Below are 22650 nucleotides of genomic sequence, written 5' to 3' on the forward strand. Positions count from 1 at the left end.
CAATGACTGGAAGTGACAGAAACGAAGTCCCAGATTGACTACAATATACGCAGTCCATAGGAACCGTTCCGATTCTTTCGGCACAGGGCTCGCAAAGAGCCCCTGCGTATGCCAGAAGCGCGTGTGCATCACACTCTCCCAGCAGTCGAATCACGTGTCGGCGTCTTTCAACTGCGTATACGTACAAAGCAGTCCCTGCTACGCGGCTGTTTCTATTCTTCGCAACGCGCGGATCGGTTCGGTCCATCGTCCGAAACTCACGCCGGACTATGCGTGTGGGAACAAACAATCGACTCGTTTCTGGCGCACCCGATGGCGTGCTCAGGCTGATGAGGCGTGGATGCGATGCTTTCTTCCAATCAGCCAAATGCAGCGCCGAGTCGTTCCGCCTCTCATCACCGCCGAGGAGTCCGCGGCGTTATTGTAGTAGTACGGAGCATGCAGAGCGCGGCTCACGCTGTATATACTTGGCACCGCCGCGAAAATGTCGTCGTCCACGGGCGCTGCACGCGCCATCTTCCGAGCCGTGGCGCGTTTCTTCCCGTTCGGGCACTCGTTTCCGATCCCAACGTACCGGGCGGCACGCAGAACGCTGTGGAAAAGTGCCGTTAGTCGAACAAGTGCCGCCTTTGTGTTTTTCCACCCAAATCGACCTCGCTCGACTCGCGCTAATTTCAGTCCCACTTTCCTATACACGGTTGCCTCGTGCCCCCAACGAGATGGGTTTCGCAAGTGTAGCCCGGCGGTATGCTTCCCGGCAATCCGCGTTTCGTTCGGCCGCTTTCTTGATGAGCGATATCCCGTCGTTAACCAAGCCGTGAGACGAGCTGCTTGGCGAATACGTGCGCGCTCTGATCGATCTGGTTATTTCTCTCTGACCAGTTGTGCTGCGTTTCGTTGCGTTCGATTCCTTCGGGAACCTCCAAGCAGTGCAGCGCTGCGGTACGAGGTGGAACAAAGCCCCCCCCCCCCCCCTCGTTGCGCGCGTACTGGAGGGATGATCTTATCAATTATACACACAAAGCACTCGCAAGAACACGAAGAGAAAAAAACCCTTGGGAGCGGTTTCGAGAACGCAACGCCGTTTCCGAATCAAGACAGGGGCCTCCTGACAAACTTCTCTCGCGGGAGAAGAGAAGGAGAAAAAAGAAGAAAAAGAGGGACCCTTGCTGGAGTCGAAAGAGAAGGAGCCCGTCTTGCTGCAGCTGTGAGAAATCGCTTTCTTCATCGGCCATTTCTCGTTCTTCGCTTTACTACGGTGCACGCCTGCTGGGCAACTCGATAAACGTAATTGATTGCTGGTGTTTGTTACTCGGAGTTTAAAGTAATCCAATCGTCGTTATACGGCTCACTCCGGGACAAATATAACACATACGATCTTTTTTTTAACTTTAATCCTTGATTTATGTGACCTTCTAGTTGAACGAATAATTTTAAGAAATTAAACGAGAGGTACCATTAGTCCTTTTGTTCTTGTTGTTTATTTACGTACAGCGATCGCTCAAGTATATTTTTTCAAGGCCTTCAAACTTTTGCATTCGTTCGATTTGTAATCAAGTGCCTCCCATTCCATGCGTAATTATTAGAAAGGAGAGAAAACGTATAATTACGAAGTGTGCTGGAAATTTGGTGAGTCCAGATTGTACTACCGTCAATAGGCAGTGGCGTTGTTTGCTTTCAGTTAATACGGCACATTATCCGGCGTATGAAAGTGAAGCGGCGATGTAAATACAAGGCAGAGAAAGGCGGTGAGGCTAACCAGAGCATGGTTTCAGTTAGCTTCTCTCCGTGAGTGAGTGTTTTTGCGAGCTTATAAGAAGCAAAATAGCAGTAAATAGAAGTAAAGAGAAAAAATAGGAAAGATGAAACGGGAAAAGGGAGCAAGAAATAAAGAGAGGAGGAGAGAAAAAGAAAACCGAAGAGAAAGAAAGAAGGCTGCCGAGCTGCGCACTTCTTTCAGGCTTGGCACGAATCCACCTAACTTATTTATCTTTCGTTAGTTAATACGTATTTTCTTCTACCCTTCACTCAACTTTGAGCTTGATACCGAAGAGGCCGCAATACAAAGGATAATGCACGTCTACGTTGCAGGAGTGGGAAGTTCAAGACAGGAATTGAAGAAAGGAAAAGGAAGAAAATGACGTTCCACTTCTTTCGATAAACTTATTCGTCAGGGAAACTTATTGCCGAGCCAAAAAAAAAAAAAGGTATGGGTAACGTCAGTTAGGTGGAAAAGCAAACTAGAGAAAAAAACTTCCACTATCCGTGCTGGTTCAATGCCGACTGAACTGAGGCAGCGTTGCACCAAAGAGGACAGTTAAATAGCCAGGCAAAGTTTGATCGTGCACAACAAGCGAGCGCCTCTTCTGAAGCATGTACTTAATATTATCCAGTTATTTCGTCCAACTGACTTTTGCCCTGGCTTTCGCTACGTTCTAATGCGTGGTAATTGTAGGGCTAGCAAGTTTTCCGTTCTTTTTTTTTTCTGCTGTTGCGAACCTTTATCAAGCGAATGACGTTAGTGTGAAAAATCATGTGGGAGACCTGCATTGGTTGTGTGTCGTTGGCAAAGTGCGCCCCTTTTCAGCTGTTAAAGCTCGCGGTGAAACCTCCGTCCGTGCGCAAGCAGCTGCTGCCAAGCCACGTCCACCGACGCAGACTGTCCGCGCAGGCGCCACGCCAATTTTGCCCGGCCCAAGCAGAGTAATACCCCTGTCACACGGCCACCACTAAACTCCGTTGAACACCGTCAACGTAAATCTCCCCTAGGTGGTTCGACGGAGAAGGAGTTGTGGCAGTGTCACACGGCAATGAAAAGGTTGTAACAGTTGGTGCGAGGGGGCTCAGCTGGCGCTGTTTGATTTTCGGAAAAGTATTCTAATTTCATCTGTATTGATTTTTTTTAGAATCCTCGTTATGGGGTTTTTACAAAAAACACTATTAAGGAGGTAAGAGGCTAACAAACCATAAAAATATTTTAAAATAAAAACGAATTTGCTAATTGTAGCGATGCTGCTAGTGACGCTGGCCACATTGTGCTTTTAGTTGTTTTGTTGCCCGTGTTCATGCCCGTGTGCGAAAGTTCTTGTGCTTCCTTGCCTCGTGAGCGCACATTTCGTGTTCTTCAGCCATGAGTGACACAGCGACGACCACAACCACACGCATGGGGGAAATATTTTTCAATGGCGCCGGCCGGCCCGACTCGCGAGGCACCACGTGCGAGGCACGGAGTGTAGAGCATCGGTGTTGAGAGTAAGTGAACTCTGGTGGGCGTAAATATATGTAAACAAACACGCGTTGTGAATGAGTACTACAATGAAAGAACGTTTAAGATTGCCAAAATGTATTATTCTTTCACTGCGGCCACTTAGTGTTCGAAATTTTTCTCTGACCTCTAGACTGCTGGGGACGAGAGTACTTCGTTTCGCTCCTTTGCGAAACGAAGTACTCTTTGCGTCTTTTGTGAAACGCTCCGTTTACCTTCGTTTGCGTAAGGGTGGCCGTGTGACACGGACCACATCTTCGTTGTCGTAAGGACTAGGGAGTTAAACGGTCTTCGCGGGTGCCCGTGTGACAGGGGTATAAGAACACGCCAGTTTTAGGCGCCGCAGTTCGGACGTTCTTGCGAGGTCTTCGACAGACTGTGGCTCGACTCTACTCTGCCTACGCCAAAAAAGCATAAGCCATACGTTAAGCCCCTGAGATTGGCCTGTTTCGCTGCTTCTTGAGTTTAACACGGCTAGTTCAAACTTTTTTTTTTTTTGGCTCCGTACGATTTTATCAACATCTTGAATAAGCATTCGTTCAATAGCACTTCGCGCAATTCAGTGTAGCTTTTGACGCTGCCTTGGGTGGTGTACCTTCGTACCTCGACGTTTCCTTTGCTTTTCGTGTGTTCCTCTTCACCGCCGCTGAATTGCGGAACGAACGACGTCTGTCAAGAGGGCCGTTCTTCGTCATTCAAAGACATTTCCGACGCCCGAGTCGCGTTCAATCTCGAGCCCGGCCTAAGCGAGCACTTTTTTTTTTTTTCGACAGGACGGGATATTGAGTTTCTTTTGTTTCAATGGCGGCTTTGCCGGCGTCCCAGTTACGCGGGCGACGTTTCATCGCAGCGATATTAAAAATCGACTCGTTGCGGGAAAAAGCCTTTACTTTCGCGTGCTGCCATCGACGGCCACTCTGGCTCTACGGTGCCCGTCGACGATGAAATTGAAGAAAAAAAGAAAGGGCGGAGGTAAATCACCACACACGTAATATGCTGTCGAGCGCCACCGGTGCACAGAATTGTGCTGGTGGAGGATTTGAAGCAGCTACGTTAAGACTGTAAAGGCCACGAAGGTGGGCATTTCGTTCAGTGTCATATTTGTTGAACGGAGCAGTGGAAAAAAAGGCAAATATTATAACTGCACTCGAAAAAAACGGTATGGAAAAGCTGGTTGCAGTAGATTTGCAGGAAAGTGATAGTGGATGGCTGGATGAAGTAAAGGTAAAGTCTGAGTCAGATATGTGGAATGCGCCGAAGTAGTCTCAACGTTCAGCGGTCCGTTTACTTGGCAACTGACTACGTGCTAACAGGCGTTTAGGCAAGATGATCTCTTGCTTGCTCCGCTTATGGCGAGATCTTCTTGCCTAATTTTCACCATACTGTTCTTGAAAGTTTTTATCAGTGCTACCAGTCGTCTCTGGAACCAACCTAACCGTAACATATCGGGGAAAAAGAAAAGCTGTCTTACATTTCTGCAGATTCCCAATAGTCCTTCTGTTGGTCAATATGGCTTTCCATTATTAAATAATAGCTCTTCAGAGTGAATGGTTTCGAAAAGGGGAACGCGTACACCGGTAGGCTGGACGTATGCCCGTGGCTTGACTCAGTGTTGTCTGAGCCATGATAACCCTTGGGTTATTTTTCGTGTATATCGAGACACGGTGGGCTGGGGCTACCGCCAGAACATACACTGGTTACTAACAGGCTAACGTGATTCACACTACACAATCTGTTGACTCGCACATCCGTTGAAACTCCCCAATAACAGAGCCACTGCAATCAGACGTATACGCTCCAGCGGGCAGGCGGTGCTTTGTGCCCGCCACCCCGATCCTGCCTCGAGAACTGAAGTCGAATCGCATGACCCGAGTCGCAAGTAGGCCCACTCGGGTCGCCCACCGGCGGCGAGAGACGAAACGTATACGTGTGCCCCACCACCTTGCAGTTTGCTGAGCCATGACGACGTCCCCCTCTGTTTGCTTAAAGCCAAGGGATTATGAGCGACAGTTAGTAATTAGTCTGTAAGAATACAGTGTTAGCTAGGAAGCGGCACTTGCTCTCCACGAAACTGTGAACAGAAGAGGCAGCGGCCTACCCAGGCAGACTACCAACGGACATTGCCAGTTCCAGCTACAGGCGGTCCAGCGGATCGAGACAGCTCTCGCTCGCCAAACGCGCAGGGACACACCTGACGGGACCCTGCAGGGGCGACAGCCTCGTGGAGAAGGTTGGGTTCCCCGGCGTAAGCGTAGAGACGCAACTTGATGACAGCATGTAGTCTAGTAGCAAGAGGGCCCTGCGTGGCACACCCTGCTACCTCCGCCGGTGCTTTAATAAAGTTCACTTCTTTCTCTCTCTCTCTTACGAGCAGGCGTGGTTTGCTCCGAGAAGCAGTGCTTTGTTGCCATATAGAGTCATGCTTCATTGCGGGATGCTTAGCCTGAGCCTCAGAAATATCAGCGTCGAAAACTAGATGGTTGCACCGGATTGTCATGGCTCTATAGGGAGCATATTGGGGAGTTTAAAGACCAGCACTAGACAAATTTCACAGGTATTTGTATTCTCATGTTGTCACCAGGAGTTGAAAATTGCTCGGAGGTAAGGTAGACAACGCGAAACTGTGCATGTCACCATTGGCCAGTTCAGAAAGTGACGTCACGTAATGATATGCCCGCTAAATCATATAGGTCATCACTTTCGCCATCGCCTTGAGTCTAGGGGTGTCATGAATATATTGGTACCATTTCACGTAAATCTATAGCTAAATACTACTTTTATATTCTACATTTCGCGTATTTATCGTAGTATTTTTGCAAAATAATGGCTAATTAACGTTTATAGGGTTTGTCTCAGATGCATCTTTCCGCTGTACTGAAAAATGTCGCGCCGCGAGTTGATAACCACGCATTCTTGGTATACCAGACAGTGCGGCCTTATACCGTCGTTCCCAAAGAGTCGCAAGAATTCGACGCCAGGCTGTTTGGTGACCTTTTTTTTCTTTCGAAGTCCTCGCATAGATGATCAGTCGCAAATCGTTCTAATTAGCCGTGACCATCGACCTACGTCGGCAGTAACCATTACTCTGTATTGTCGTCCCGAAAATCCATCACGAATGAAGACTACGAAGGCACTGTTGATGTCGTACACCCTACAAGGCTGAGAAACCGGGTTGTCGCTCCCTCTCTCCCTCTTTCCTCTCTATTTGTTTATTTATTTATTAATTTATTTACCTTGTATACTCCACGGTAGCTTTTCTTGACAGCATTGAGAGAGAGATAGATAAATACAGAAGAAAGGCAGGGAGGCAAACCAAGCTTGGCTCGGTTGGCTACCCTACATTTGGGGAGGGGGGGAAAGGAAGAATAATAGAAAGGAAAGAGATAGAAAAGAAGAGGAGTAAGACAGCATTGAGGAAGCTACAGAACCAAAGCACATGCCTGCTACCGTGCCAAAAAACAGTTCTCAGTTTTACTGATAATTCATTATCTCGGCTTGCTGAAGTAAATGTGCTGCTTTATCTATTACAAGACTCAAACAATTTCGGGAAGTCGTCGGTAAAATGGCGTCCATATCGTAGTGGGTCAGTGTGCAGCCGCAAGTTCTGCAAGAAAAAAATATACTCGTAATATGACACTAAAACGTCACTGAACCGTTGAAATGTTTCTGCCGTTAACATTTTTCGTGCATATAGATTTACAAACCCGTTAACGATGCGAACGAGTAAAACTGTAATCAACAGCAAGCTTCCGTACTATAGTACGGCAGCTCGCTGTTGATTACGGTTTACTTGCAGTGAAGCATACTTGCAGCGAAATACGAATACTTGCAGCGAAACACGAATACTTGCAGTATTCTTGCAGCGAAACACGAATGTGTTGAAACCCCGCCTTTGTAGCCTTCGCTCCAATGTTTGGTTAAGTTGTCAGCGCCCCCCCCCCCCCTCTTTTTTAAATAAATGATTCTGATAGTGGTTGCTATAGCCTTTTAATTTCATCGAGGGTGCGTGTGGGGCGCAGTCGCCGCTTTGGCCAATTGATGCATCTCCCGCAATGCAATATTAGTGTGGGAAAGCACATTGTGCAGGAGACGAATGACTTGAGCGCGACCACAGAGAAACAAAAATAAAATAAAATTGTGTCAGTGCAACGGGCTGAACGTATGATGGGGTAAGCTTGTTTATTCTAAGCATGCTTGCAGGGACAGTGGAGGAATTACTTGAAACTTGTCGTTACACAGATCTCACTGTACAAACAACGGCAGGAACGGTAGTGTGAGGAACGTGAAAAGGTAACTGTTAGGCTCATATAAACACTCACTGCTTGTGGATCACGAGGCGTTTGCTACACTGTGTAGCTCAGATTAGTTGTACGCCGCTAACTTCTAAGCCATAATCGTCCACTGGTAGTGCTGATTATGAATAAAAAAGTGGTTTACATTCTTCTTTTAGGGGCGAAGCTCCTAAAGGCGTGGGGCTGTCCATCCCTTGTATGTATGTATGTATGTATGTATGTATGTATGTATGTATGTATGTATGTATGTATGTATGTATGTATGTATGTATGTATGTATGTATGTATGTATGTATGTATGTATGTATGTGTGTGTGTGTGTATGTATGTATGTATGTGTGTGTGTGTGTGTGTGTGTGTGTGTGTGTGTGTGTGTGTGTGTGTGTGTGTGTGTGTGTGTGTGTGTGTACATACGTGACCGCCTATAGTTACACCTTTGCCAGCTGCCTACTATACTTCGTCCTTGCAAACATCCCACTACGCCCCACCACCGATCAGTCACTTCACTGACCATGAAGCAAATACTATTGAGAAGTAGCCAATATGAAATGCAAGATGGTCGTGTACTTGGACCCAGGTGCGCGTTAAAGAACCATAGATTGTCTCACAGTGTCCATTCCTTGTTTGTACTTAACCACCTAGAGTTCCACCTTTGCAAAGTGCCCATACTTCTTGCAAACATCCGACTATGCCTCATCACCGATCGACCATTTCACCGACCATAAAGCCATTATAAAGAAGGGGGAACGGAAGTGACGTATAGCTACCACTTACGAATAGTACATTGTCTTGTATAAATATATACAGTATTTGTATATATAACCCTTCAGCGCTTCGCCCTACTCATCATCATTCACACCGTGGATATGATGTGATTCTTTTCTTTATCAAAGAGAAAAAATGCTTAATGATATTGAAGCAAATTTTTTAATGATGCTGTTGCAGCTGGTACTTCTTGCCGGCACAAACGTCTCCTTAGACATCCACAACAGTCGTAAACAGGCATAGGCATCCACATGAAAAACGACACGCTTCGCATCTTGGTAGTTACTAGCCGAAAGTGATGATTCATTACTACTACTAGCTGCATTATACGCGCGGAAAGCTTAGAAGAGATCTGCTGCTAGAGGATTCGCCACACTCTCGAAGACCCTGGGCTGCGCATGTTCTGGCATACTGCACAGACACAAGGCCTAGTATACGGCGTCGCAAGTCGCACGTCTCCGAGACTCACGCAGCCGGGACTCCGATGACAGGCCCGGTTTGCCAGCGAACCGGCCAGCTCAGCCCAAAATATAGGTGGAAGCTAGAGCCCAATTTATTAGGCAACTATAGACTGGTCGCGATCCCTGCCTAATATGCCGCTACACCCGGGAAAGCCAGTGGCGTCTTTCCCGATTTCGGATAACCGTGTTGTTTTTCTTTTTCTTTCAAGTTGCTATCTTTCCTTGCTTTCAGCTTTAGGGTATCAAGCGAGATCATTGCTTCCGCTTCTCCGCACCGAGGCGCTTGGCTGGCGTTTCTTTTGTTTACTGAAGACCCGAGAGAGCAGTGGACCTCAGCTGCCGGGAGAATCCGGCCCGTCTTTGTTGCTGCCGTTCCTTCGTAATGAATGATGCCGCGGCTAGCGCCCGGAGGCTTCGGCATGTGCCGACAACAGAGAGCAAACAAAGACGCCGCGGAACGCACGTATGACGCCGGGGAGACAGAGCCGAGACCAAGGACGCCGATGGCAGCCTCCGAAAGGACGGCATGGCCACCGCACGGCAAACGTCTTTCGCTCGGGCTGACCGATTCCGTCCAGCCCCGTGGATTCGCCTGAGCAACGCGGTATCCCGCTGCCGCGGCCACGGCTCTGTGCCCCATTCTCCCTTCCCTCCCTGCTGGCGTTGGTGGCAGTGCTGTGGTAGGCGGCCAACGCTGTTTCCGCGCCCGTCGGCTTCCCCGCACGCCTCGGAGCCATCACTCAAGGGAAGGCGCCTCGCGCGTAAGCTCGGCGCACAATCCCCACCTCTCCCTCTACTTTTACTCGGTCGTCCTTCTCAATTCTCCCCCGGCGGGGCCCAGCAGGGTTTGTCACTGTTTCTGCCGCAGCGGGCGACTTGTGGAACAGACGAGAAGAGGTCTTCTTGTCTTCGCGCAATTCCCCCTGACAAATGCGCGGGACACGCCCCCCACCTTCTTTAACCCTCGGCGCCAACAAACAACGACTTAGAGCCCCCATACTCCCCACTTTGTCGGTGGACAGCGTGGCAGACAGGTGATGCCGCCCGAAATCCTTCAAGAGGAGAGCCAGCACGACGACACCCCAGGCGCCGCGGTCGGACTTGAGAATGATGCGCGCACTGACTCTTCGGGTGCGATGCGCGACGCCGCTGTCATAACTCTCACCCTAGCTTGTCTCCTCTGTTTCTAGCTTTTCTCGTGGACGTAACATGCGCCGCATTGAACGCATCTCTATTCCTCGAGCGTGTCCCGATTTTTTATTACTCTTGTTATTTCAGTTTTGTGCGTATGACACTCGGAGAAACTTCGTGGGGTTGTTCTCGGGCTTTGTTCGCTAGATGTGAGCGGCTATACGCTCGGCGTGGCTCCGAAAACTGCAGCCGCCTCTTTTGGAAACGCCCTTCTTTGTGCACCCCAAACACGGACATGCTTTTAATCTTTCGCGACATACTCCCATAAGTACGCCCTTTCCAGACGCTTTGCGGACAGAATCGAGCAAGACGTCTGCCTCCTCCAACCCTGCGAAAGAATTCCCACCGTGTTTTCCCCGAAGCCGTTGTTGCTTTTGGTAAGCAGAGATGCGTGTGTACGTGTTCCAACCGTTCTCTTTCTCGCGATTTCCTTCTGGGTAACTTCGCTTTTGTTTTTATCAGCAACAGCGCCGTGACTCGCTTTACTCTAGTTGACGTCCGAACCGCCGTTGCCACTTTATTTACACCGCTGGCAGGCTTGGTCGCATAATAAAAGCCGTCGACGCATGCTTCTATAGCGGGTCTCCTGTTTGCCATTCTGGTCCCCGCATCCTCGACGCACGAAGGTTTTGGGGATTTTGTGAGGTGCGCGCGCCTTTTTTCTTTAGATATGCGTGGTTCTCTATGTTTTTACATGCTAGTGTAGTTCAATACTGACATCGCTATAAAGCACAATTCGCAGCGACTAAGCCAGCAACTGACGCCAGTGGAAAACAAACAAACAAACAATACTAATCCGACAGCAAAAATAGCAAAGAAAACAACTCCTGCCCGCCCACCGGCTTCAGCCATTAGGTGGATCTCTGTGTCATTGCTAACTAAATTAGCTTTCTTTGCTATTTCTTTGCTAACTTCCGAGAGTGAAGCACGCCGGCAGGAGTATATGTAGATTGCTTTGCGAACTTTTGGCTAAGATCCAAGTGGAAGTGGAAGATAGAGATAGCTTACCGCTCTCCCACAGTATCGCTCACAGTATCTTCAGTCGCTATCTTTTTTTTTTTGTAAACGCAGCTAGACTGTTTATCTCCCAGTGCAAAGGCTTTGAGGCAGTTCCGAAAACGAAAGACTGTTTTTAGATTAACTACTTCCGTCCGAACGTTTATGTCTTGGTCTCTCAAAAATTTGTCAGAGCGTTTGATTTGGATTCACAAGTACCTCCGCGGCACCATAAGTTGCGCCAAGCAAGAGAGAGAAATTTATTGTGACTAAAGCTGAGCGATCGCTTTCAATCAAGTTTCTCACCCGCTGCTCAGCTTTTCCATATGGGTGGCGTTGATTATGATGAAGATGGTGATGAAACTAAGCCTTGAATGTCCAGAAACTACTTACAGTCGTCTCTTGTCTAGCTCTGTCTCCCGCAAAAACTTGTCCTGGGCTTTCGGAATATATAGAGTGATTATGAAAAATGGAGGTCACATCAGAACTTTTTTGCAATTATCGCTGCTTGACATACTTAAACAAACTGATGGCCGTCAATTTTCTTTCTACGCTATATCGCGGGCGGGTGCTCAAGAGATGTTCAGTCAGTGGTCTCAGGAGGGTCACATACATCGCAACGCGTACTGTCCAATGACGTAGCCGATCACATCTGCCTGCCCAGCCCCCTTTTCATAACAAGAAGTGCCCTCCCCGAAAAAACATTTCTACCGACGCCCTGTCCGCAAAGGCGATACGATGTACCTATAGCAACGACTGAACCTCACATCTAGTCGTAATCTGTTCGGTAAACTTGTACTTTAACTTATTTTCATGGTGGGTGGTATTTTGACGTGCACGTCCGGGTCAAGTTCATGAAGGCGGCAATGACGATAACTCCATAAAAGCCACTTTGCTGCCGTATAGTTTCGCGGAGTGTATACACAACGGCGTTAGTGTCCTGCCGTTAAAACATAATAGCGAATAGTGTGAAGTTATTAACGTGGGACATTTCTGCCTCTTTATCGGCTTGCTCGCTTTTATGTAGGGTGGCAGTGCCCTGGAATACACTGTTACCTTAGACAATGGCCAGTTTCCAGGACTACATCGGGTGGCTCAGCCTCTTCTTGAGAGAGCAGATAATATGGCCCTCGTTTAAGCGCGAGATCTATTACTTCAAGTAGTGTATGCGTCCATACTCAATGAATTACCTCGCGGATGGCCACAATATATCTGTGGCGACCATCTCGGCGAAATTAGGCGACGAGGACACGAAGGGAAACGATTAGAAAACGCTTCCAATGAAAAGTATACGCGGAGTATCTGCGTCCGAGCACCTCGTCGATGCAGTCTATACAGCGAGGAGTTGAAACCGTGGACTCACCTCCACGTGAGGTCTGTCTTGTCCCACTTGGAGCCCTGCAGCGCGTAGCGCCTGACGCGCTCGGCGTGCCCGATGACGTCGGGAACTCCGCAGCGGGGCCTCTTCATCATGGCCATCGTCTCGGCGTCCAGCTGTCCGGTGGGCCGGAGTCCCGCGAAGCGCTGCATGCGCCGCAGCGCCGCCCGGAAGCCCTGCTCGGTGCGCAGGTTGTCCGAGGGAAGCACTGCGTTGCGGCTCGTGTCGCCCATGTAGCCGAAGCGCTCCAAGAAGCCCTGCGACGAAGCAGGGAGAGATGGGCGTTGTTCAGTGGACCGCGGTCCAGGTCTGCCATAACATTACAAATAAAGAAAGGTATACGAGAAAGACAGGGGGGTTAACCAGAGGAAATCTACGGTTTACACAGTACTTGGGAAGGAGGGCGAAAGAATGAGAGAGAAGACTCTGTGGCGACAGTTGGTCACGAAATAAGCCAAACAAGGTCATGACTTTATCACCGTTGAAGTACTACACACCAGCGGTTTCTGTGCAGCCACAATTATGCATACAGTATAGGGTTTCTCGAAGAAACCGCAACGATACCGCAGAGTGGCTCACGTTCCGATTTCATTCTCTGTGAAAGAGCTGTTTTTTGTCGACCTGGCCCAGTGCGCCAAGAGCTCAAAGACAGAGACAACGGATGGCAGACTGTAGCACCATGCCTTTGCGAAGACTACGGCGACTTGCGGAGCTGCTGCATTTTGCCGTACGGATAGCGTGTGACCCGGCGCGTGGCGTGCTGACGCAGGCAAGGGCAGAGAAGAGTGCGTCGCGCATGCTTCATCCATTTCTCGTTATTACAGAAACACCATGCCTCACGTCGTTTCTCTAATCTAGCCGTATATCGGGTGGCTACGACAAAACATGAAGAGGTATGGAGAAAACATCTTATGGCTGTTTGCTGCTACGCAGCTGACAATCAAGGCACCACATTAACCCGCCATTACCGTGTCTTCTCGTTCAAAGCTTAGATCGCGCGAACGCAAGGAGGGTGCTTAAAATAATTGCACCATCAACAGCACTCATCATGAGCGCCATCAACCTCCTCTTTCCCCTTATTACTTTTGTTTTGTTTTTGTTGTTCAGCACGAATATGCAGAAGACAACGTTTCATTCTCGCCATTGTTGCCTGTTTTCACTTTCTATTGCTTAAATTGGCGCTAAAGTGAAACACTAGATAAGTTTAGACCGATAAGCAAAAATACTCTGAAAATTATAGTGTCGTTGGTTTCACCAACACTAATTAATATATGGAAAAATCAGCGGTAAAAGTATCGCTTTTAAACTTCCCGTCGAAATCTCCGATGGTGACGTCATGAATCTCAGTGGGTTTTTTTTTGTATTTTGACTACATATACCAAAAAGTTTTCTGGGACTTGGTGCGTTAAATATTTGACTCCGACGGCAAGCAATGTACTTCGCAGGGCCGACATGAGCCTTACTATAGATGCCTCAAAACGTATCACTTGACTGTGGCTGGTGCGAGAACTTCAAGGTGCTGTCGCCACCAGCATCTTTTTTTTTTTTTTGCGCGTTACTAGAACTACTATAGAACAGTCGCTGGCGTCGGAGCCGGTCGGACAGTTACCGCCTGAAGGAGAGACCGAAGGGGTCTCGGAACGTAGGGCCATTTTTGAATTTTAATGTTCGAAACTATAGACTAAACATGACTGGAGAGACTATTCTATTCGCACTAAATCTAGGTGCGCGGGCCTTCAGCAATTCGGCTTCATTGAAATGCTGCCTCCGCTGCCGGGATTCTCTCTCGCGTATGTCCCGAAAGACAAAACCGACAGTCGAAACAGACCGAAAGCACAGAAAAGTAGAAGCATTTTTATGACATTTAGTAGCCTGGACGTGTACAACGCGTATCAGCGCCTACGGAGGTGCACTGCCCAAATCTACATTGCTCGAATACCGTATAGCGAAAACAATGTCATCTTCACCGAAGCAGTATTACTGCAAAACGCCGCACTGTAGTTCAATATTGTAATGCGCATTTCACAACTCGTCTTGGCTTAATATAGCCTAAAAATAAACCGCCACGCATCTATAGCCTGAAATCCGCGTATAGAAGAAGATATTCATAACACCTATACGTACCGCACAACCAGCTCTGTCGCGACATGTTGTTCTGTCGGTTTCTCTATTACGGTGCATGTTTTACGCGGCGCGACTAGACGGGCGAAGTGTGCGGTGACAGCCGGCTATCTTCCTCGGGGAGGTCAATGTGCCAACTCGACAACGCCCGCTAATAAGAGGTGCAACGAGAACCAGACATCATCCGTCACAATTACGCAGTCGGATAATTGTGACGGATAGAGAAATTCGCGACAGGTCGGTCGTTAGAGGGGAGGAAAGCCTGCTTTACTTATTAACGCCGGCGCGTATGCACTTGTCGTCGACGTCTAACACCGAAAGACTATCCTTCAACCGCCGCATACGACATTGAAACGCCTATAATACGCGAAGCGGCAGTAAGTATCGGATAGATACATATGGTATGAAGAAAGGCAGGGAGGTTAACCGGAAAGCAAGTATCTGGTTTGCTACCCTGCACTGGTGAAGGGGGAATTGGAGATAGGAAATTAAGGAAGAGGGAACGAGAGAGGGGGGGGGGAAGCGGAAGCGCACACACACACACTGGAATCTCACGATCGTTTGCCGAGGTGGGTTGGGTCTATCGCAGAAACTTCAGGAGGGCCTTCGTCGCTTTTGGGCGTTGCAAAATTAATTTTTCCGAAAAGCGGCTGGTCGTCGAGGCGTGTAAACACTGCTGAAAGGCACTGTCTGTGAGCCAGTAAGCGTCAAGCATAATGATAAGCCAAGCGGAACATACGTGCTCTGGACAAACAGAGCAAGTGACGCATTTCGATGTATGTGAGAGGAGCATATTCTGGAAACGTGTCTTCTGGAGCCCCATCTGTAGATCATCGTACCGCGTTCGGTAACGTGGTATTACGATGCGCGATTTCTGACGCAAAACAAGGTATACGAGCATGGTGCAGCTCGGAGGAGTAGCATGCAACGCTTAAAGCTGCTGTCCAACTCGGTGGAGCAGTGGACACACGGTGCTGTACTGAAGGTCACGGGTTCGGTTCCGGCCGCGGTGCACGTTAAAGAAGACCAGATGGTCGAACTTTCCGGAGGCCTTCACAATACGGCGTCTCTTATAATTATATAGCGGACGTGAGACGTAAAAACTCAGGTATTATTATATTAAAGCTACTTATACTGAGACTCCCCATTTTGCTATTCTGTATACCTACATATACAGATACTAAAGGGGGGGGGGGAGGGGATCGGAAAGGGAAGCTATCCTCGCACAAAATATCGATAACTACATATATAATCGTGTTTAGGCCTTAGTTTTGCTTTACAGCGCATGCACACGATCGAGTTTGACTTCTCCTTATCAGCAGGTTCGGAGACGTATCTTTCGCCCCTAGAAAACTATAAGCACAGCTTATTTTTCTGCAAGGAAGTCTGCTACAATGCATAACGCATTGTTCTCCTATGCTCCCGCTGCTGTTCATATTTCACAGCGCTGTCGGAAAACCACAAAAAAAACAAAAAAAAACAAATCCGAACAGTACATGTAATCGTGGCTCATCTGCCTCGAACGCGCTAAATAAGATTACCAACGATTTTGCTTCTCGCTTTCCACTCTTGCTCGTCCCCGCGTTGTGTTTTGCATTATCGCTCACATCTGTATACCACAAGAGGAGGGCGCTGTCAGTGATGACTCCGCATCCGCGGCAACCACTCCTGCTCGACCGGCGATGACACGGGGTTCGAAGCGGGAGTCCGCCGAGTGACGCGATCTGACCCGACTGCCACCAGCACGGGCCGCCGACGAGACATAGTTGGTGCGCGGAGGAGCCGTCCGACAACAGCAGAACCAACAGCGTCCTGGCGACTCTGATTGGATTACGGCCCGACGCTCCGACGACACCGCAACCGGAAGCCGAAGAACGTTCGGCCCTGATTGCGGGCCGTGGCTGCCATGGGAACTGGCAGTATACACGCGAAGATACCCTCGGGACCGCAGAATTCGCTGCCTGTTTTGCTGAACCCTCCCTTTTCTTCAACTCCGCAGTTGAGCAAGAGGCACGCTCCCTGCGCGAAGAAATCACTCTGCTGGCCACCAACCATCGCCATCCGGCGAAGTGGCGAATGCTACTCGGGGCGCCAATAAGGAGACTATAACTTGGCCGGAGAGTTTGCCTTATTTGTATGAGAGAGGACAACGCACATCCGCAAAGAGAACGAAAAAACAGTGTTGGACACTCGCCGCCTATGCTGGGAGCAGCGCTAACACTCCCAATATATTTTTTTCCTCCGTTCCTTGGCTAGAACACACTATATGTGTTCACCCGTACAAAGGGCAAAGCCACATGTCATCATCAGTATCATCATTGGGTAATAAACACTCATAAACACCCCTGGTAATAAACACTCATAAACACCCTACAAAAAAGTTAACGACGGAGCTTCCTCCGTTGGAGCTTATATGATAGAGCATTGGATGCGTAATTTCGAAGGTCGTGGGTTCGGATCTCGAAGACGCAAAGGATTATTTTCCGTCCACATTGCTTTTTTTTCAATTTAAGTGAGAACCGTTTAAATATAGCTAAGAAACACCAGATGATGTTCCCCGTGCGTTCCTCGGCTTGGCTGTCTGTCGGTTTCATTCGTTTTAAAAGAGAGCGCTCGCACGACTAAACTTCGCACACGAGTGAGATACCGTGATTGGAACGTTCAAATTCGATTCTCGGGCGTGGCGTGTGGGTAACCGCAGTCTGAATGCGAAGCACGACGCGTACACAGGGAAAAGACGGCTGCCGTGATCGAATCAATCTCAACCGCGAAACGCCGTAGCCAGTGAAATAACGCAGCAGATATGGGTTCGTGAATATTCATAAATGGCGTTCACGCTTACATCAAGTCGAATATATGCAAAAAGAAACTATCCATTGTAGCGTGTGTGCTTCTCTCCGCTTCCCCTAAACAATCTGAAAATTTTGGCAGAAGAGCGCACCTGGTACCTAATACTGTATAAGAGCATGCACCCGCAGCACTGCGCCGTGAAAACCCGCTGATTTTTTTTTCTTTTCTCGAAAATAAATAGGAGAGAGGAAAAGCAACGAGAAAATGAAATGCAGCTCGTGTCTTCATAGCATATACGCTATGACACCCACCTCCCTATTATATGCCTATTAATCAAGGGCGCAGGCAGAATTCTTCCTTTTTGGGAGGGGTGAGGGGGCACCCCGTGCCTACGACACTTCTGTTAATGTAGTAAGCGTTGAAGAGCCGGTGTCGCAGAAGTTGCAGTGTCGGTGCAGGTGTTATCGGTGACATCGTTGATCAATAGCGAAAAATCGAGATAGATGCGAATAAATTAGCGATATTATAATTTTTTTTCGTTCACTTGGAAATCCATCGCATGGAAGCCTTCTGCGTGGCAGTCAACTTTCTCTCACAGAGCTACGCCGGTGCCTGAAACTCTTTCGAAGAGAAACCCTATACCGACTCATCTTGATTTTAAAAGTGCACTGAGGGACGAGGACTAGGAAAAGAAGATGCACAACAAGGGCGCCCGTGTTGTGCATCCGCGATATTTTTTTTTCCTGCGTTCCTTGGCTAGAACACACTATATGTGTTCACCCGTTACAAAGGGCAAAGCCACATGTCATCATCAGTATCATCATCGGGAACCATCGAGAACCAACTTGCTTAAGTTTGGGTTCTCATGCACCCTATACCGACAACGTGTAGGCCGCGGTCTGGTACCGTTAACGCGTGCAATATTGCGAAGCGAAATAATAGAATTGTACCCTGCTTCACGCCATCTGAAGTGAGCAGCGATGTGGTGGTCTAGATGCCCATTCATTACAATGTGCTCAAGCTCAATCTATCAACAGTAGCAACAGCATGAGCAAAGTGTACAGATGCGCACATTGTCTTACGGACGCTTAGTGGACTCTTCGATATTTCTCAGTATGGTGAGTGACTGCATAGTGGGCAAAGAAATCTGTACTTAATTAGTATAGACGTTTCTCAGTATGGTGAATAATGGCATAGTGGGCAAAGGAATATGTACTTAATTAGTATAGATATTTCTCAGTATGGTGAATTGTGGCATAGTGGGCAAAGAAATGTGTACTTAATTAGTATATAGATTTCCCAGTATGGCGAATGATGGCATAGTGGGCAAAAAAATATGTACTTAATTAGTATATATATATATATTTCTCAGAATGATGAATGACGGCATAGTGGGCAAAGAAATCTACACTTAATTAGTAGGACGCTTCCGCGTTTTAGCTTGTTTTGTTGCTTGGTTGCTCGTTCCTTAGTTTTTTGGCTCCTATACACTACAGGGGATTGGCCGTGAAACCGGTGGTTATATATACAGGTGATTTTTTAAATTGAGACAAATACCCGTATTTTCAAACCGACGTTGTCCTTAGCTCGAGCTTTCCCTATCTGTTTTAAGCGTTCATTGCGCCTCATGGACAACGTAGGTCAGTATTCATGGACCAGGCTTGTTACCTTTTACTCTGTTACCATTTCTGTGCCCTTATAACGCATGTTTAGAGTGCAGACACGTGAGGAATACGGGCCAAAGAATAAGAGAAGAATCGATTGCCTCAGAAATAAACAAAAATTTAAGAACTAGTTCATATAAAGTAAAAATAAACATGATACAATAGTATGGCAAACAATCAACTAGTAATAGAAATTCAGAAGTATGAAATTTTAATAGGGAATAATTTTTCTTCCGTCACCGAGAAATTCGCATGGCTGAACAGACATTCGTGTGTCTGCAGCCCAGAAAAAGACGCTCCAAGAGAAATAATATTTTTTTTTTTTGAAAATTCAGAGTAATCTCAAGTTTCCGAATAGCTACTCTTGAAGGCGAACCTCAAGCGTCCTTTAGTTTTTTTTTTTTGTGGTTACGTAGTTGGATAAATGACTAAAAAAATTAAATAGAAACTCTCAGGTTCATTTATCTTTGCTTATAAGTTGCTATGTAATTTGTCGCGTTTGCAGTTAACCACTCAGTGGTTGTAGTCGAACAATGCAACGAAAGCGCACATCCGCAACTAGTGCTTCGCAACGCCTCCCCAAGCTTTAACTAACGAAACAAACAAGCAAGCAAGCAAAACAAACAAACACACGAGTATTTACCATCATTTTAGCCTTCATGACTTCTTTCCGCTCTTGCTGAGTCGGCGCGGCAAGAGCCAGGACGAAAATCGCTAATAACGGTAGCTGAGAGGACATAGCTGAGGGGACAATTCCTGGCAGAGACCGAAGACAGACGAGCGATCCAGCGAGCACGGCACAGTCCGACAAGTCACTTTTGATAATGTTTTCACAGGGCCTCCACGGGGCTTGACGTCTCAAAACACAATGAGTGAAGTAGACAACGCCGGAGTACAAGACGGTTGACTCTCATCAACGACGATCAAACGTCCTCTTCTCTCGCCTGTTCCGGAAAGGGTGCAATCGCCGAGGTGTGGCTGCCCTTCCTCCTACATACGACGTCTGTGTAAAAGATGGAAGTGACGTAGGCACGTTTTGTGTGCGTTTTCTTTTCTTTTCCTCGAAGGGCAGAGAGTCAACATTGCCGTGCCTCTTTTTACCGGGACACATTTCGAAGCGGCGTGCCAGACGAAGCATCCCGTCAGGAAGCTACTCCACAAGACCATGAGTGCGACCACATGTTGGCGCACATGTGGAACACACGCGAGCAGCCGTCTGCTGTGGTGTCGTCTGCACTCATTGTTGCTCGTCGACCGAATATTCATCTGGTCGTTGGTATGAGTGAGCCACCCAATGCGAAGAAATGCCGCTTCTTGCTGGGAGAGTTGAGCTAAGCAATTCACTCATAGGAACTGTTCCTCTGTTATGCTAGCATGCCCTCGCTACCGCCTTCGTCGCTACCACGACTGGCGTGCCACCGTTGTAATGTGTCGTAAGTTTCGATAATTTAATAATTGCTGGTTTTCGACCTTCCAGAATTACGACATGTTTATGAGAGACACTCTTGCGTAGGGCTCCGGTGATTTCGACCAACAGGGGTGCTTTAACATACACCTAAATCCAAGCGCATGGGCCTCCATCGAAATCTCTGATTCGACCCTGCAACCTTTGGGTCAGCATTCGAGCACGATAACCACTGGGCAACCGTAGCGTCTGGAGAACTTGTGACTCCATTTAGTGCCCCGATAGATCCAAGGACTGTCGCGCTGCTTGGAAGAGTATTCGTCCACTGCGAAAAAAATTAAAAGGCACCGAGAAACCAGCGCAAAGAACGACAGAACTAGAACCCAGCGAGTGTTGTTGATCGACGGCATGAGTGACATTTCTCTCCTTCTTTCTCTTTCTCTCTAACTTTTATTCCCCTTACCCTCTTCCCGGTGCATGGTAGCCTACCAGGATCAGCCATGGTTAACTTCCCCGCCTTTCTTTCATCCTTATTCTCTTTCTCTCTCTCTCTAGGCACCCTCGTTCATTTTTGCCTCAAATTTTTGTCTGACCGTGCACCAACTAGCCCAGAGGAACGCGTTCTACAGTCGTCTATACCGCTATAGACATTCGCTGCACACGCGTACACACGCGCGCGCCGTTCAAAGCTTCTTCGGGTCGTTGGCTCCTGAGCCTGCAGAGTGTCGCCACACCTTGCGTAAACCCCGCGGACTGTAATTCTACTCTAGCACGGTGTCCGTGAGACCAACTTGTCACATTCGATCGAAGGGGCTCGGCGACGGCAAAGGATACGCGCCGTGCTCGGTTGCAGCCGGGAACCGAGGCATGCACGTCGAGCCGAGCACGCTGAATTACACGGGAATCGATTCGGCTGCGCTCCTTGCCGAAAGAAAGGACGCCCCTGATAATGGGTCCACCCCCACCCACCCCTTTCAATTTTGCCTCCTCAAACAATGGCTCGCACTATGCGAGCTCTCCTTGAGAAAAAAACTGCCGTCTTTTCCCCCCCGCTTTCAGGGTCGCCAGCGGGAAAGGCACGTCACGGCGCACTCTGAAAGCTTCACGGTGCTCTGGTATAGCGCGGTGCAACTTTCGATCGAAGCGTAAAACTATGGCAGATGGAAGCCATGGCCTTGGTCGTACCACATTCGCAAAAATCTCTTTATCCTTTCTCCGTATTTGCCTTTTTAAGTGCAGTTTGCTGCCACGACGGGCAGTTAAGAGGAATTACAACGCGTTTTCCCTCCGCCTTTTTGGGTGAGGCAACTTAGTGGCGATCAAAATTTCGCATATAGTTCCGTATAATATGCATACGATCAATCAACTTTTCTAAAAAAAGAAATTTAACCTTCAGGTGCCACCTATACGCGATATCATGGAGCTCTGAACATAGAACTCTTCTCATGGAGACATGTAGCACATGCTAAAGCATTTAATTTTTACTTCAAGTTATTGTTTGGTACCCGTTTCTATAAATCATAGAGGGCACAGAAGCGCTATTGCCAGGAGAGTCAACTGTCCAGATGTATACGGAGAAGGTCAGTTGACGTTGAAGAAGCGGACGCAGAAAACGCGGAAGACCTGCACGCAGGAGGATGGGGATGCGTACACTCTTAATCATGTCTTGCGTAAAGTACTAGATATAGCGAGGACACCAGGCCTTTTCCTTCTGGTTTCCTGGCTATATCTGGCACTTTATCCAGGACATGATTAAAGGTGTAGTGTGGTGCGTAGCCTGACATATCAGTGGTGACCACAAGGGAAAGCAAAGACACGCCCCTCCACTTTTCCATTCGGGACGATTCGGACTTTTTTATTCCAGTTGTAGGGACATCGTCCCTGCTAGCGGTGTGCACTGGTATAATCGAATCACCGGTCCTGCTTTTCTTCCCCGATTGCGGCGCCAATCTCGCGCACTGGCCCTGGGGTTGTCTGCATGCTGCCGCTGCTAAGTCCTCCCATGGGCCTCATTCACAAGCAACCTGCTGCCAGATAATCTCACTGTATGCCAGCGGTGAGGACGAGACGAATCTCCCTTCTCGCGTGCGTGAGCTGAGAACTACTGGGTCGACAGCAAGATTATATATGGTTCCCGCCTTCGGCCCTGCAAGCGTTCAGTATTTCATGTGCCCTGGTCGCCGCAGTATTTTCGGTCGAGCGGTTTCTACGGGGCTTTTAGGAGTGCGTTGAACCTTCAAGGCAAGACACTTCAATGGTAAAGTAGTTATGATACTCCATATTTGACCCACTGGTCACAAGTCTGATCCCAGCCGCGGTATA

General features: G+C 48.2%; 1 protein-coding gene across 2 annotated transcripts in view; it reads right to left on the reverse strand.

The window, feature by feature from the left end:
- LOC119181739 (matrix metalloproteinase-2) overlaps positions 1 to 22650 on the reverse strand; it is a 255390-nt gene that overhangs the window by 98123 nt on the left and 134617 nt on the right. Inside the window, exons 1-2 of one of the 2 annotated variants that reach the window (XM_075888933.1) lie at positions 19567 to 19854; positions 12334 to 12605 (exon numbers count right to left, since the gene is read on the reverse strand). In XM_075888933.1, coding sequence (XP_075745048.1) covers positions 12334 to 12605; positions 19567 to 19662 — 368 coding nt within the window. In that variant the 5' untranslated portion in view covers positions 19663 to 19854. Of the gene's footprint in view, positions 1 to 12333; positions 12606 to 19566; positions 19855 to 22650 lie in introns of those variants that run through there. The other variant, XM_037432985.2, reaches the window with a different exon arrangement.

Source organism: Rhipicephalus microplus, chromosome 3 (genome assembly GCF_043290135.1).
Source record: "Rhipicephalus microplus isolate Deutch F79 chromosome 3, USDA_Rmic, whole genome shotgun sequence".
Taxonomy (NCBI): Eukaryota; Metazoa; Arthropoda; class Arachnida; order Ixodida; family Ixodidae; genus Rhipicephalus; species Rhipicephalus microplus.